The sequence below is a fragment of the Rhinolophus hipposideros genome (genome assembly GCF_964194185.1).
Source record: "Rhinolophus hipposideros genome assembly, chromosome: 18".
Taxonomy (NCBI): domain Eukaryota; kingdom Metazoa; phylum Chordata; class Mammalia; order Chiroptera; family Rhinolophidae; genus Rhinolophus; species Rhinolophus hipposideros.
Window position 1 is genome coordinate 20745362 of NC_138064.1, and position 16867 is coordinate 20762228.

The following is a 16867-nucleotide window of genomic DNA, read 5'->3' on the forward strand; positions in this document are numbered from 1 at the left end:
TACTTGCTACTATTAAGTTTTGAGTAAAATGAAATAATAAATTATTTTAAAATTTGTATATTGCATTTACAATTACAAAAGGCATCATCAAACCTAAATGAAAAGAAGTATTTAAAGAAAGCAGTAACTTCTCAATACTGCCCTCTGTATAGGGCAACACGACTCACCTACCACAGTAAAATGAACCGTATAGATACTTAAATCTTAAAGTATGGTGAAGAACAAATTTCACTCATCATCACTGCCATCCTAACTTGCCTAGAATGAATAAGGAGATCTGGACATCAATGTTCCTATTATTGTTTAAAAGGTCAAATAATAATGCTTCTGAATCACTCAAAAATATGCATAAACTAAGCGAAGTTTTCCTATAATACAAAATATAACCATGAACTACTGATTCCATATGAGACATAAAACAAATTTTCACTCTTATTTTTAAGGTCTCCTTTAGATCAATAAACTACAAGAGATCTTTCAGTAAAGTTCACTAGTAAAAGAAATAAACTACTATAGTTTATATTACGCATCAAAGAATGTTTTTTGGAAAATAAGATAAAATGGGCCTTTCAGTCTAAGGAAACATCTTATAAAACAAGGAATATAAGAAAGAAGATAGTTTTACCTTCTCAGGCACTGTAATATTAGTGTAGCAAAATTATATAATAGTAACAGATTCGTTATTTATATTAACTCCATAGAAATGTGTTTGTATTTGATAGGCAAGTGAACAAAAGATCATTGTCTGTAAATTAACATTTAATATTTAAAAATAGTATTAGTAAATTAACATTTAAGTCATTTTGAAGGTGTTGGACATAATATGAATTTTTATTATAAATTTTTGCTGCTCTATAGTAACAAATTCAAATTAGACATCTACTTAATCAGACCAAAATCTCTTTGTTTTAAATGTCTTTGTAAAGAAGTTGAAAGACATTTTATAAATAAAGCTAAAGTAATACTTATCTCTGAGGATACAAGAGAAGAAATAGATACATAGACACATCTAAAATGATCTGATAAGAAAATAGTCCATCGTCAAAACTTCTAGGACATGGACATGTTTCTCCTAGGGTAATTTAAACAACTTGGGTCTCAAATAGTAAACCATTCCCAAAATTCTTTCAATAAATTATTATCTATAGTCTATTAGACTCATAAAAAAGTACTGAAAATATTTGCCCTTGATAATATTTTCTTCATATACAATTCTCTTGAGCTTTTAATGTTATTATTTTGAATGCACACATTTTAAGGTCTTTTCCATAAGGAATATTGGGAGGGGCGGCTTTTGCTTCATATAAAGTGACGAATTTGTCCCTTCTGATAAATACTATAAGCAGATTCTTTATAAACATAAAATGGGTCTTCCCAGGCTCATGGTTCTTCTTGGTGGAGAGTAGATGTGACAAATAAACAAAATCATATGGAAGAGAATCTAAAAAGAGTGTGGGAAGTTACTATGCCCCAGTATAGAAGCTGTAAATTGAAGAATAAAAGAGTGGTAGAGACCCCTCCAAGAATCAAAACAGATTTTTAGCCAGTATTATCTACCCAACGTTTTTTGGTTTACCACCTACCCAAGGTTTTCACCAACCAGTACGACCACCATTTCCTTCAAGCCATACATGTTATGGGGGAATCCAACTCCCCCATGTTAATCAGTGAGCCTTCCCCCATGTTAATCAGTGAGCCTTCCCCCAGGGCTCCTCCTTATGCCCATGTCCGATCCAGGCTCCCTGACGGAAAAGGTCAGAGGCAAGGAGACATTTGCTACCTTGATGTGCTCCTGAAGCTGAGCCTGGTGCTGCCGTGTCAAGTTCTCATGCTGTTTCTGAAACTCTGCAATCAAGAGCTGCTTCTGGATTTGCTGCTGCTGCTGGATGAGGAGTAACTCCTGCTGCAGCTGCTTCTCACGGACCACAGGGTCTACCACGGGCATCATCATCCTGAGGTCTGTTCTTAGATCTAAAGGTGAGATGGGCTCCAGGCCCACAGGGACCTCTGACTTCACATCCACTGGGAAAACAGGAAGTAGAAAAAAAAAAGGAGAGAGAATAAAGGATAGGAAATTAGGACGGACCCACACAAGAAAGACACTATACTCTTTACAACAAATTTTTCATCAACAAATATAGTCATTTTTTACAATGACGATAAAAGATCATTTGTATAACAATTTTTATAAAATGGACCTAATTTTTACCCAGCCATAGGTACTCTGCCACGAATCTTCCACAGTTCCCTTTTCCAAAGAGAAGACTCCAATTATTCACTGGTATCCAAGTTGTTTATAAAACTTATCCCCCTGGACCACTTAACAAAAGTCAAGTCAACTTAGGGCCAAAAATGCAACTCTCCAGAGAGAAAAGATGTCATGTTATCACAGGGAACTTCTAACACAACTAAATTTGTACGCTTACAAACATACGTGTTTGTAATCAAAATCAATAATACAAGTGACATATATTGTGTGACAAATCTTTTAAACTAAATATAATTTAGTCAACTACATTTATCAAGGACATTAAATTTCCAGGCACGAGTCAAGAAGTTGGGGTTCAGTAGTAAACAAAAGATAAAAATTCCAAAAGGTAAAAAAAGCCCTCACAGAGTGTGTCATCTAGTATTGGAGTTTTAATTATATTAGTCTCGGAATTCTAATAGCAAAGACTGGTGATATACAGAACAGAAGATGGTTGCATTTTGGGTGGAAATATGAATAATTTTCCCCCTTCTGTGTTCCTATAATTTTCCAAATTGCATCTCATGCTTTGACTACTACTGTAAAGTAATTTATATTTCCAGATTCCAGGTCGGGGACTACAAAGTTAATATTCCATGCGGATTTAATAAGAGCTGTTTTCAGAGAGTTAAGAAATCCTAACAGAAATCCTGTCTATAAGAAGTTAAGGCTGTGGACAGTACATGAAACATTAAGGTCCTTGCTTAGCATTTGAATTGTGAGTGTATGCCTGTGAGTGGTGGAAGGGTCAGGGCTGGTATCAGTCCTGAGTGGCTAACACTGGTTAGTTTTCAATGTATTGATCAGAAGCTTGTATTGATCAGAAGCTTGCATTGATGGCAATGGCATTTTAATGAAAATTGTAAAACAATATAATAATAAACCAATGTCTGGTAGACACTATCTTCTAAAACATATTATTTGTAAAAGGAAAGATTTTAATTGAGCCAAGTTTGAAATTAAATGAAAAGGATGGCCTGTAAGAGTCCTAGTTGCAGTGTCCAGTGCAGAATTTTCAATCAAGGCATCAGAGAAAAATGAGATTTTGAGCATTAATTTATAGAGTTGACGTAATTCCAACCAAAAGCAATGGCTATTAAGGATATATTTCATTTTTACATTAAAAAGGCCAAACTGCAGCTTCCAGTTTTTACATGAAAATCACAATAAACAAATATCAAAATTTAATCCTATAAAGACAAATATAAGATTTCAAGAGACCCTGGGACCTCTTCTTGCCGGTATTCTTATTATCCATAAACTATAAACATCAAACCCCTAAAAAAATCCCCCCCCCCAAAAAAAAAGATAAGGAAAAAATTCCCAGTAACGCTCCAAAACAGCTATTGTAAACCTCAAAGGGTAATTTGACTTCTTAACCTGCTATCCCAACAGAAATGATTGTGTCTAACTGCTTGCCTTTGTTCAAAGACTAATCACTAAATTGTGAAAAATCACCCTCAACTTACAAAAACTGCTCTTGATTATAAATAATTGCCCAAGACTGAGAGAAAGCGGCAGGCAAGATCCCAGTCTTTCATCCAATTTATTCAGCAGCAATCCACATTCCATTTGTCTAGACTAAATATAGCAGCGTTTATACAAGAAATCAATAGTGCTTGTAGAGAGAAGAGCGAAGGCATGAATATTTCATCAAATTCCGAGAGAAATGGTAATCAGCAAACTGATGGTTCTGTGTAGGTCATCTTTGGCCTGCTGGATTAGTGCCTGTTACTGGGACAATAGCTCATCTTTGGCTAATCATAATCAGATCATAGTCATTCTTTCTATTTTTAACATTAATTGCATTGTGGGTGACAAAGACTCATCGTATTCCAAAAGGAATGATGGATTTTTCTTACATCTTCTGTGACAGCCTAATAAGCCTCCCGAGGAGCAATAATAGTAACACAACACCAGGACCGAGTTTCAACAAGTTACAGTCCCTTTCATATCACAGAATGTGAAAGAAAGGGCATTGTCCACAGCTGCTGTATTATCATAATTAGAAATAATCAACTTACAAGGAATATTTAACAACCAGTTTTAACAGTAGGGAAATAGAGCCATCCTTGCTCACAACATTTCTTATCTAGGAACATGCAAATTCCTTACAAATTACTTAGAACAGGTGGTTAGTGATACATAAGTTAGAAAGAAGTTGATGACAACAAATATTAGCGCTAGCATTGGTTCTAAATGAATCATGTTTTCTTAACAGATCGCAAGACCTCATAACTTTTTTTGGACTTACCCAGTTTGAGATTTCAAATACATGCCAACATATACATGTTATATTATTATCCTAATACCAAGGTCCATTCAGAACCTTTCCACATTATATGTGAACTACTTTTAATTACCACTTTACAAAGTCCTGTTCATTCCTTCTTCAGTGTCTTTCTTAATTGTTCTTCGATAGTTATTCCTTCTTCTGTTTAGCATTTACCAACTCACGCATTTTTTTTTAGAAATAGTTTTTAGTTTTTAATGGACATAGAAACAACAACTCCAATATCAAAATTTCAATCTCAGATCATATAGATGTTTATTGAAGCAACATATATACTTGTTCAGTTGTAACTACATTTCTGTGACAAAAACATTGCAAAATAAATAAAAAAAAAGAAACACGGGGGGAAAATTTTTCTGTGATAAATGTTTTTCTTTTAAATACCAAGATCATTAAAGAGTTACTTCGAGAGTATTAAGGATAACCTAGTAGCCTTAAAGTGTTTCTTAATTCTTCACTTTAGATGCTGTTATTTCTATTAGTTTGGTGCAAAAGTAATTGCGGTTTTTGCAATTTTTTTTTTTTAACCTTTTAAACCGCAATTACTTTTGCACCAAACTAATAGCACAGGTAAGTAGGAACACATTTCCTGTGTTCAAAAGCAGGCATCTTTGGATGCTACTTTATCAGCTGGCTTACAAACAAGAAGCCATCCATTTTAAGAATGTTTTAAGTGAACAACTTGCAAGGCCCATGGATGGAAAAATTCTAGGAATACAGAATTTTGATCCTTTACAACTATCACGGCTATGTCAGAATACTGCTCATGATGTTTCTTTGAAATGAGACCTCAAAGCAGTACAGTGAAAAATACAGGTTTTCACAAAAAATTGCCATAGGCACAATCTCACCACCAATTTGTGTCAATTTAATCAAAAATTGAAACTTGAAAAAACTGCACAAAAACTGGAACTATGTTTCACGATCTCAGTTAATTTTCGTAGTTACAGCAGCCACAACTTGGGACATAGCATCACCAATGCCTCCCAGAGCCAGTTTCTGTGGAAATTAAGTTGTTTATACCAAGGAAAAGGTTGTCCACAACCAGTAGCAAAAGGGCGTATGAACAACAATTTCTACATCTGGGGAGAAACAAATGTTGCTCTGATTATCTGTTCAGCTTCTTCTGTTCCTCCTTTCAGGCACAGAAATCTGTGAGAGTTTGGGGCTGCTGACTCTGCCCACTGGAAAAAGCTGTCCGCTGTTCTGTTTTCTGCTTTAACATTGTCCAGTCAACTGTGTAGTTATATTGGTAGTTCAGGGTTCAGAAAAGAATGTGGAATAGCTGCGTCAGATACATGTAATCAGGACCTCCAAAAAGTGTAGCCTTCAATCATAGTTTAAGCTACATGGCAAATTCTACGGAACTTCATCTGAAACTTCAGCAGGAATAGACATCTTTCACTCATCTTTTCATATTTGTTTCTTTTTTGCAGCCTTCGCCAGGACAGGCTGGTTTTGTGAAAATACACTAATATGTATCCTAATGATACTACAGCATCTCTGAAACTGCTCAGTACCGACATGTGCACAGATGTTGGCTTCTCAGAGAGTGCCAAAGAGATCACCATCTTCTCTGTATAGTATATATTTATGAGGAAGTCCCATCGTTTCTGTATCTTCTGGTCAAACCAGAATCAAGAAGGAATAACAAAGTGACAGTTTGTTTATCTGGTTTACCTGGTTACTGTCTCTGTGTATTAAACGCTGTACGCACACGTGCAATTATACTGATCATCTGGTAACTAACATAAATACAGTTTTCACTGTGAGCCTTGAACAGCAATTAAAGAGGCTTGGGGGCTGGGTGGAAGAAGATTCATAAGCAGCACGTTATCGTCTTTATTTTAATCATGTTCCGTTAAGTGCAGTATGTCAATCTCACCTTGAAGAATCTTAGCAGTTTGCTCTGGTCCAGCAACAAGGGAAACCTAGTTTTCCTGACTACCACTTCATTTCCTCTTCCTCATCATTGGTTATGTGGACCGCTGGAGAGTTTTTCAGGGAGACTATATGGGCTTCAGTAAATAAACGGAACTTAAGTCTTCATGAAGTTGATTTAATTTCATCAAAACCACCTTGATATTTCCTTTTCTGAAATCCTGCCACCACCTGCCACCCCACGTCCCCTTTTTAACACTGACTTAGATCTAAACAAATACAGTTTTCTAATTGTATTTACATTTGTATTCTTTATATCCTGTTGGTTATATCATAGCATAAAGCTAACGGAGGACAGAGCCCTGCCTGATGCCTGTTTGTATCTTGTTCCTCTCGTCCTTTGTCTCCTAAATACACTGCAGCACAAATTCTTAAGTATTACACCATCTAAAGAAAGCATTAGGGACGGTTTAGCACTATAAGTATCTAAAATAACATTGAAGTCATTATTTTTATCATATCATCAGGTTGATATATTTTCCATTCAGCAAATATTTGTAAAGCCCTATTAAATGCCAAAACAGTTTTTAGTCAGCAAGAGAAGTAATGAACAGTCTTGAAGGAACTCATACTCTGATGCAGAAGAGCAACTCATCAACCTATGGAGAAAACACGACACATTAAGGCAATGATGCCGGTGCTGCAGAATTCCACCCAGGCCCTCTTCTATTTTCTCTCCAGGTTTCTCCATGGTGATCTCTTCCATCCCCAGGACTTCATTTGCTTCCTATGTGGTGAAAATTGTATCTCCTGCCTCAACATCCAGTCTAAATTGGTGAGCCACATGTATAACTACTCCTAGCACTCTCCACTTAGCTGTCGAATACTATTCTTTCTCCAGTATCTCTGGTCTCAATTATTGCAGCCAGAGGAGAACATGGAAGTAATATTTGATTTCCTCTCTCTCCTATTTATTATCCATATCCACTCGACAGCAATGATCTGTTCTAGTCTTACTCTTATTCAAATATGCATTTTTTGAGTGTTACTTTTATTCAAATATTTTTTTTTTTTGCATTCATAAAAATCTCTCCACTACCACTGCATGTTTTACTAAAGAAGTCCTCCCTCACTTTCCTGGCTCAAACCCATCAGTGGAACCCCAACTTTGACCATGGCCAGCCTGGCCTGCTCCTCTATGCTGTGCTTTCTCCTTGTGTTTCCAGCCTCTACACCATTTACTCTCCCTACACGAGTCACACTGATCTTCCTTCAGCTCCTTAAACACACCATGCTTTCTTATGACTCCAAGATTCTTCACATATGTCACTTCCTAAAATCTAATGCCACCCCATTTTTCTAGACTGCCTCTTACTTATCCTTCATATCTTATCTAAAAATGACTTGATGCAGGATCTGACTGCATTTTCATCTTACACTTTGCAATTCTTTCCATAACATTGATTTAACTGTCTCTCTCATCATTATTCTAAGTTCCGTGAGAGGAGGGACTAATTTTTAGATCTCAAAAATGTTTCTACTTATGGTGTCATTTCACATTTCCCAGACCCCAATGTAATCTTAAAATGCAGTGTGCTGAGAAGGGACAATCACCACTGGGTAAAATAAAACGTACCCATCCATGCTGTTTACCTTAGTAAGGGGATCACCAAGAACAGGCTACAATCCTGAATTATCTAAACAATGAGGTGTAGTTCATGAATGACTACCCCATGTAAGATTATTGGAAAATCAGACCAGAACATATCATCTGTGAGCAAAGAATTTTTTTTTTCAAATCTCCAATTTTAAAATGAAGGACTAAATTAGTAAATGTAAAAAGGAAAGGATAAATCCTCTTAAAGTGATTTAATCAAAATTATTTAATGTATTATCTAAAATAACAAATAATTGATTTAAAATAAAATGCTGAAGCACTTGTTATTGAAGGCTCTTCATTGAAATGTGTAGTACTATTTGTCTTGGAAAGTACTTTTTTTTTTCCTGAAAAAAGTAAATCAATACATTTAAATGTGCCTAACATCAAAAAGGGAAATGGGAAAACAAATAATACAACCCCAGTTTGATGACAATGCTACCCAAATTTCACTTCAGTAATACAAATATTCTTAGCCGATTTTCCACTATTAATATTTATGATTTCATCATCATGAAAATAAAAAGAAATTAGTAAGTTCTCAAACATGAAAAGCATAATTTTTATAACCATAATTATTTAAATTGATTAGTCCAGAAATATAATTCTCCCTCAAAGTGATTCTGTTCAAGTTATACATGTCTTTAGTTTCTTTAAAGTGCACTAATACATGGCATAAATGAAAAGAAAATAAATGCAAGAAGCAATCTGGGCTTTGATTTACTATTCTCTTATTTCCCAGGGGTCTGAACAGGAAACAAAAATAACCACAAATGACTAAAATATCAGTAGGCCTTGAAATATCAACATTTAAGTTAAAGAAAGCTAACTTTTTAATCAAAGCCTTACTATTTTGATTTGCTTAATTCAAATTCCCTCTCTGCAAATATGCTTTTGAATTAAGCAGTCATAACAAACCATAACACAAACATGAATTGCCAACTCATTTGTAATACCCACTTAGGTCTAAAGCACTGCAGTGTTTGCTAGTTCTTTACTATTTGAGAACCAAGTGAAAGCTTCATTGAGCTTCTTGCAGTATGGAAACAAAACCAAGCCAATTTGTGTGACTTCAAGGTAATAGGAGCTAAGATCCTAATCCATATTATTTTGTAATTTGAGATAAAAATTTAATCTGATATAATGATATCTGTAACTGAAACCTTTGGTAGATGCGAAATTTTAGTGTTTTGAAATAGGAAACATAGGTATTAATCTTTTCAAAAGTTATTTGTTTAGCCACACAGAGCACTTTTGATCTGGGATCTAAAGCAAAATGACTTCTGTAAGAACTACAGTGAAGGTGGGACAAACTGTCTCCTTCCCCACATTTATTTCTACAACTTATATTTCTTCTATGTTACAGACAAGTACTAAGTTATTATTATTTGCAAATGGCTAACAAAACTGCCTTCTCATTATGAAAATTTAATGTTTGAGGCAGAGAATTACTTTCTCACTCCAGAATCTTGTCCATCACCTGATATGTAACATAAATTTAATAAATAAATTTAAGTTTAATGAATGTTAGTAAAAACAAATTCACTCAGCAGATATCTCTCTCACACAGACTCATTTTTGAACACATCACATTTGTTTATTCAGAAAATAAGCTTTTTGCAAAGAATATGTTATCAGCGTTCTATCAGGAACCCTTGTTTGCAGAAGTACATAACTGTGTTCTGTTTTGATAAGAAAAAAAAAAAAAGCGCTCTTACTGGTTCTTGTGTCCTGCCAGCAAGAAAAAATTAACTTTAACAAATAAAAAGCATTTCAATATTTTCTGAACGCTTCATTGCTTAATATAGTCAAGACAATGGCATATGTGAAAAGGTACAGGAAAGTTGTAGTAGAAAAAATGCAGAAATGCCATTCATGATGCTTCCTTCCTTTTCCTCTTCGATTCAAACCATGTCTTTTCCTTTTCTACCCTCTAATCATCAGTCTTGCAAAATGGGAATAAGACTTCAAACAATGCACTTTTTTTTCCCTCCAGATCTCAGTTGTTTCCTAAGTTCAGAGGAAATCTTTACTACAAAACAAAAAGTCTTAAAGTCCCACTAAAACGTTCTAACATAGGATTGCACAGGCTTTTAAAAAGCAAAAACATTTCTTGAAAATGTTTTTTCTTCAAATAAAATGTTTTTTTCAAATAAAACCTTATATAAATGTCTACTCACCATATTATACACCTGAAAACAATATAATATTGTATGTCAGCTGTAACTGAAAAAAAATATTTAAAAATTTAAAAAATGAAAATATTAAAAAAAAAATCTTATGAATAGTCCCAACATATAAAACCAACACGAGTGTAACTAACTATTAAGGAGAAACTGATGTTCCCACTCACTCATTTGCTCTGTGGCCCCTTCCCATCGGAATTCAGAGTCCCTGGGATTCAGTTTGAAAATCACTGCCCTAACTCCATTATTTCTTTATTTTCCAAATTCAAAACTGAGGCAAATTACATCACTGCTCCTTCAAAGAACAATGCATTACTGTTTCATGTAATTATGGAAATTTGGAAGTTTTGAAATGGAAATCATTAATAAAGTTTCACTTCATACATACAATTTTGAGGGAAAAGTGTTAACAAATAAAAATTCACCTAACGTTGTATAATTTCAAACCTTGCCAGACAAATTCATTGGCACCTGTGTTTATGTTATTGCCACATGGTGGCACCACTTTTTGCTCATAAGTAGAAATACCCACTATCCTTTGTCAGGAAGAGATTTGGATATATAAGTTTTAAAAAAATTATGCAAGCTTGGAATTATGCAAAGTTTTCAGGGCTTGAACATTCAAATAAAATGTGACTTCCCTATGCCAACTCTAAATTTGGCTTTCTAAACCTGGGTAAGAACAAAGACTAATACCATAATGTTGGTCGGTGTGGAGAATTATTTTCTTTTCATTTCAATTATGGAGCCAATACCAATATGAGACTTATTATGTGCCAGACATTGCTCTGAACACTTTATAAAACAAACGTTAATTCATTTATTTTTCTTTATAACACTATGAAGTTGTAATCTCTGGTAACCTATGGGGTAGACACAATCATGATCTTCAATCACGGAGGAGGAAAATGGAGGCTGCAGAGGAACCTGGCCAAGGTCACAAAGCTACTAAGTGGTTAGTGGTTAGTACAACAGGAATTAGCACACACACCATCCAGCTCCAGAGTCCACTCTTATTGTTGAGGTCTACACAATAGGTATCTCGTTTAATTTCTATGCAGTTCCCCTTGGAGTATGCCTTCATATAAATGAGTCTGCAAAGTTGTCGTTAGAATAATACTACACATTTTTATTTTTAGAGGTAAAGAGAATCATTTACTTGTAATTGCCAACATATACCACAGAGAGGTGTATAATGGAACACATTTCTGCATATTTTGAGACATTTGTGTATTTTCAGGTGAGTTCAAAGCATCTTTCCTAACGTGTGTGTTTCAGCGCTCTTTTAGGAATGCTGTCCTTAGGGATTGCAATTTTAGTATTTCATCCTTCACTTTTAGTTACAGAAAATTCTGTAGGGTCTAGACAATTCTTTAAATTCATCTTATTCTCCAATCTGAATCTATTAACTCACAGGCAAAGACTGCCGAATAATGAAGTCATCGTTTGTACTTGATTAACTAAATCCCACTGGACTGTGTCAGAGGTAGAGAGCCTGAATCATAATTAACTATAAACAGTGTTAATGAGGTTTGAATGTGTTGTTTATAAATTGTTAGATGACTTTTTTTAATTGAAGAAAGGAAGTAGTAACAAAAAGGAAGAGACAGCTGTTTTTTGACAATAGGAGAAAAGATTTGACAGGATAGAATGTGGTGGTTTATTTTTTTCTTATTTCAGGGCTTTGCTTTTTTTTTTTTTGGTTCATGATTCCCTGTGCATTATGAGAGATGATCACTAGCCATCAAGGCATAATTTGTTAGGTAAGTAGAAAGGTCTACCTCAAAGAAGAGCCTGAAGTTGTTGGAAATCTAATTTTTAAAAAGAAGCAAATAAATAGAAATCAAATTTTCTTTATCTGTGCATTCATTAAAGACATTCATAATTTGGAATAAGGAAATGTAATCATTTTTCTCGGTGGCTTGTCTTTAATTAGACTGTCATTAAAATTTCTATTTCTGGTAGAACTCGTAGTATCTGTTTATAGAAATAGCCTGTATTCAAAGAGCTGTCAGCCTTACAAAATGCTTCTCAATATTTTAAGGATAGCTTTGAGATGATCAGTCTATAATTTGAAGTGGTACAATTTGTACAAACAAAAGTACCGTGTGTGTTTCCCTGAAAATAAGAGCTAACCGGAAAATAAGCCTGAGCATGATTTTTTAGGAGGACATCCCCTGAACATAAGCCCTAATGTGTCTTTTGGAACGAAACTTAATATAATACCCGGTCTTATTTTTGGGAAAACATGGTATAATAAATTATTTAAAATATTAAAAATGAGCTGAACTCTAGAGTAGGAGTCAGCAAAACTACAGCTCACAGGCCAATCCAGCCTCCCGGTTTTTCTTCTTCTTGTTTTTTTTAACCGCCTGCCACTTAAGAATGATTTTAACATTTTTAAATGGTCAAAAAAGAAAATAAAAATAAAACAGATTTCATGACATATGAAAATTATATGAAATTGAAATTTCAGTGCACATAAATAAAGTTTTATTGGAACACAGTATTACCCATGGCTGCTTTTGCTCTACATAATCAGAGTTGAGTGGGACAGAGGCAGAATGGCCTGCAAAGCCTAAAATATTTACTATCTGCCCCTTACAGAAAAAGTCTGCCAGACCCTGCTGTAGAGAATCTACAGCCAATTTTTACCCTCACACAGTGGTGCTTCCCTATGAAAATCAAATTTCCAAGCCACATCTCTACTCTCTACTGTACTGGCTTAATGCAGAAGATTTAAAATAACCATAATTTATTTCAGCTGGAATAAAACATAATTAGGAAGTAGATTATGCTGACAAGGAAAACACCGTGTTAAAGAAGCTCTAAGTATTTTCATTGGATTGATTCATTACTTTTAGACTTTGTTGCTAGCTCTTTGCATTACGGTGTAAACTGGAAAACAAAACTATAAATAAGAATGATGGCATTTTTAATGGAACAATATCTGCTGAACACTCGCTACCATTTTTTGCATGGATTTTTTTTCATTTAATAGAACAGTCTTATCATTATTCCCATTTCACAGGGGAAACTAGGCACACTAGACAGGTTAGTGTTAATTTTTTTTCCAAAGTCACATACATATCTTTTTTTAAGTGCTATTTTTTATCTTGCTTACTTAAAATCATGGTAATTAGTAATTTAGAATGATATCAACAAAGTCACGGTATCATATTCCATACTAAGAGATTCAGGTGGGTTCCCCTAATGTATCTTTTTACTATGAGGCGGGGATAAAACACCTTACATGAAGCTAGATCTAGAACAAACATTTGTTCAATTGGAATTTCTTTGAATAAAATAGACATAGACTGCTCCCATCTGTGTAGGAATTGCTTATAATTCCATATATATTATGAATGTAGATTTATATATAAATGACGTAAGTTATATATATATATATACAAATAATATAATACATATATATACCCCAAAGGCCAGTGCATCTCATGGAAATCAACATTTGAATGAGTTTAGGGAAGGAATGTTTGGAAATTATAGGATATTGTGTTTATTTGACATTAAAATTTTTGTTAATAATGTGTGGGTTGATTTAGTTCATACTGAATATTTTAAAACCTTGAGGTTTTAAAGAAGCATCACTTGTACCTCAAAGCTACAATAATACAACTGCAAGGTTGACTATTATACCCTAGCGATAGATCTGCAGCCAAACCACTAAATATATTTGGTGCCTCAAACAAAATAGCCCTAGTAGTTAGGCATTGTAAGGGAAAAAAAAAGAAAAAAAAAAAAAAACCTTATGGAAAAAAATAGTTACCCAAATGTTCTTCCAGATATTAATGTAATTTTAAATTAATGTAACCCAAGATCATAGGAAATACACTGCTAAACATAGAGCTTAGCAAAGCTATTCTGAATCCAATGGTTTCAATTTTATTTTCCACAGAATTTATAATATAACTTAGATCAGACCAGTAGAGATTCAGCAGCTTGAGAACTCATTTGTTATACAAAAGTTTAAGGTCTAGTTTTCTTTCTTTTTTAATGTTTTAAATCAATGGTTTGGAATATGTAATTCTCAAAATAAAAAGTAAATATTACCTTAGTTAAACAAAAGAAATAAGGGAAAACAAAAAAATATTCCTGTATCCTAAGAGAAATGGACTTGTATAGGGGTTATCCAGGTTTCTTCTCCCTGCCTAGGAAGGAGGAGGAGTGAGGAGATAAACCCCCTATAATTCCTTAGGTCAGTAAAGAAATTCAACTGGCTACATTTGGCATGTTTCTGTTAGACTTACGTAGGCTGTTCAATTGATTTTATTCCTGTCAAGGTAAATTTGGCAGGATGCAGGATTTAGTCAAAGCCAAGGTTCAGAAATTTCTGGGCATGTCTGGAGAGCAGGTGGGGCTGGCACAGCAGATGTCCATTTGCATAAATGACTAAGGCACCTCCTAAGAAAAATTCACCTTCAGCAAAGAGGAAGCCAGACCTGACACACTTGACCTGATCACTAAGCCTCAGAGCCTGAGTGAGTCTGCTTCTGAATACACAGTGCATTCCTCCTCTGTCCACTCTGACCTCCAGGTCCCAGGGTACAAACCTAGCTTCCACCTTCTGTGGTAGGCTGAAAAAGCTTTCACCAAACTCATCAGTATCATCATATTGTTAAAACCAAGCCTTGTCTTACTTGATTCTCTTAGTATCATGGGACACAGTTGTTTTAGAAAACAAAAAGAAAATGAATAAATTAATCTATAAAATCATCTTCTTTCAATCACTGTCTGATGCCCAATATCCTGCCAAAAGACAGAAGCAGAACCTGGCAAAAAAACCTGAGTCCCCAGCTCTAATCGTGATCACTTCACTTCTATGGGCCTTGGGTTCCTCATGTATAAAACAAATCAAACAAAGAGGCTGAAGTAATGATTCCCAGGGCTCTTTCTGTACCGAGGCTATTCTCTCTTTACCCCCTAAATTATATAGAATATGTATCAGTCTCTATCAGAAACTCTACCTCACGAGAGAGGCAATTATTGTTAGCCTTCATTGAACTGTCTAGGTAAATCAATAACCAAGCAGGTTCTGACCATAGAGAAAGCAAGGGGTCCCAGGAGGGAAGACAGAGACTCCACCCAATAGGAGAAAGTAACAGAGAATGGAAATCAGGAACCCCTTTAGAAAAGCTTTATCTAATTAAAAATTACCCCAAAGAAGGCTTTACCTGAGAGATAAAATTCAGCTATGGTCAAAAGGTTTTATTCCTTAATTGTGTTGTTTGGAAATTTCTCCTCAAACCTTCCATTATAAACAGCAAAATAATACATTCTATTTTCTGTTTCAATGAAAATATATCTTGTAGCACAAGAGTTGTTTCTCGGTGGGGGGGGCTGAACAAAGAAAAATATCTACATTTTGTAATTCATCACGTATGAAAATAAGAATAAACATTTTCCTTACTTGCAAAGTGCTACTATAGAGTAATACAACACCCAATTTGAGAAAAAATCAGAAATATTATCTGAGCCCATGAAAGGTGATGGATATTCAAAGACACCCACATTGCTTAATAACGTAACAGAAAGTTGCCAGTAATTAGAAACCAGAAAACCAACCAAAGTTGAAAAGTAAAACTGAAAAATAATTACCCACAATTTAAATATCTCAGAATTCCCTTTTTTGGTTAACATAATATTACTTGCAAAGGCCTACATAACTAAATTAAGCCACATTAACAATTTATTTTTATTATTTCGGTGCATTCAGATATGAACTGAACCTCCTTTTTTTTGGTTAAAAAAATATCCCCCCCCCTTTTTTTCTATCTAACTACCCTATATTGTCCAAAGCATTTGGTCCTATTCAAAAGTTAAAGAACTCTTTTTCTCCCCCTTACTCTAGTTTGGCTTGAAGTCAATACTGTTTTTCTCATTCCAACTGTTTTGGACATATGCCGGCTCAACCAACAATGGTAAACACAGCAAGCTGTCTCTGATATAGTGTTGATTAAGTCATCTTGTGAACAGAGTTTGGATGTTAAGATGCTAGGAAAAAAAACTTACTTTCAACAATTCTCCCTTTGAAAAATATTTGGATTCTCAATCTTAAATTATATGATAAACAAACCATGGGATACTTGAAAAAAAATACATCCATTGAGTGTTGGCCTAGGAATGTAAGATACAAAGAACACTAAGACGTAGTCCTTATATTCATGAATTTTACAGTTCAAAAGGATAAGGGGAAGCATAGGGAACAGTGGAGCTCAAAGATGAGCTTACAAGTAACTTTCTATGGAATGGCACTTGCTATGTCTTGAAGGAAAAAAAAGGTACAGAATTGAAATTGTGAATACTATGAATTGTATTTTAATATCTCATTAGTAAAATAATAGCACAAAAGTATACTTAACCAAAAGAATTAGAAATAGAGACCTATTGAACAACATAAGCATGTGGTACAAAATATTTGGAAGGAATATAAATATTGTAGTGTACCTAATTGTTATTCAGAGTGAAAGAATTATTTTTAAAAACTGGCATCTTAGATTCCGTTTTTCTACATTAGAATTGAGCACTTATTTTTCACTTAGCTTAGATTACTCTATGCCAGCTTCCCCTCGTTATGCTAAAAC

The 16867-nt window shown here is 34.4% G+C and overlaps 1 protein-coding gene across 32 annotated transcripts in view; it reads right to left on the reverse strand.

Moving 5' to 3' along the window:
- HDAC9 (histone deacetylase 9) overlaps positions 1-16867 on the reverse strand; it is an 857167-nt gene that overhangs the window by 395227 nt on the left and 445073 nt on the right. For all 32 annotated transcript variants that reach the window (XR_013995394.1, XM_081080282.1, XM_081080306.1 and 29 more), the window contains one exon: positions 1781-2022. Coding sequence is in view for 31 of the 32 variants with exons in the window: in XM_081080282.1 (XP_080936408.1) it covers positions 1781-2022 (242 nt within the window). In the remaining variant the exon portion in view is untranslated. The remainder of the gene's footprint in view (positions 1-1780; positions 2023-16867) is intronic.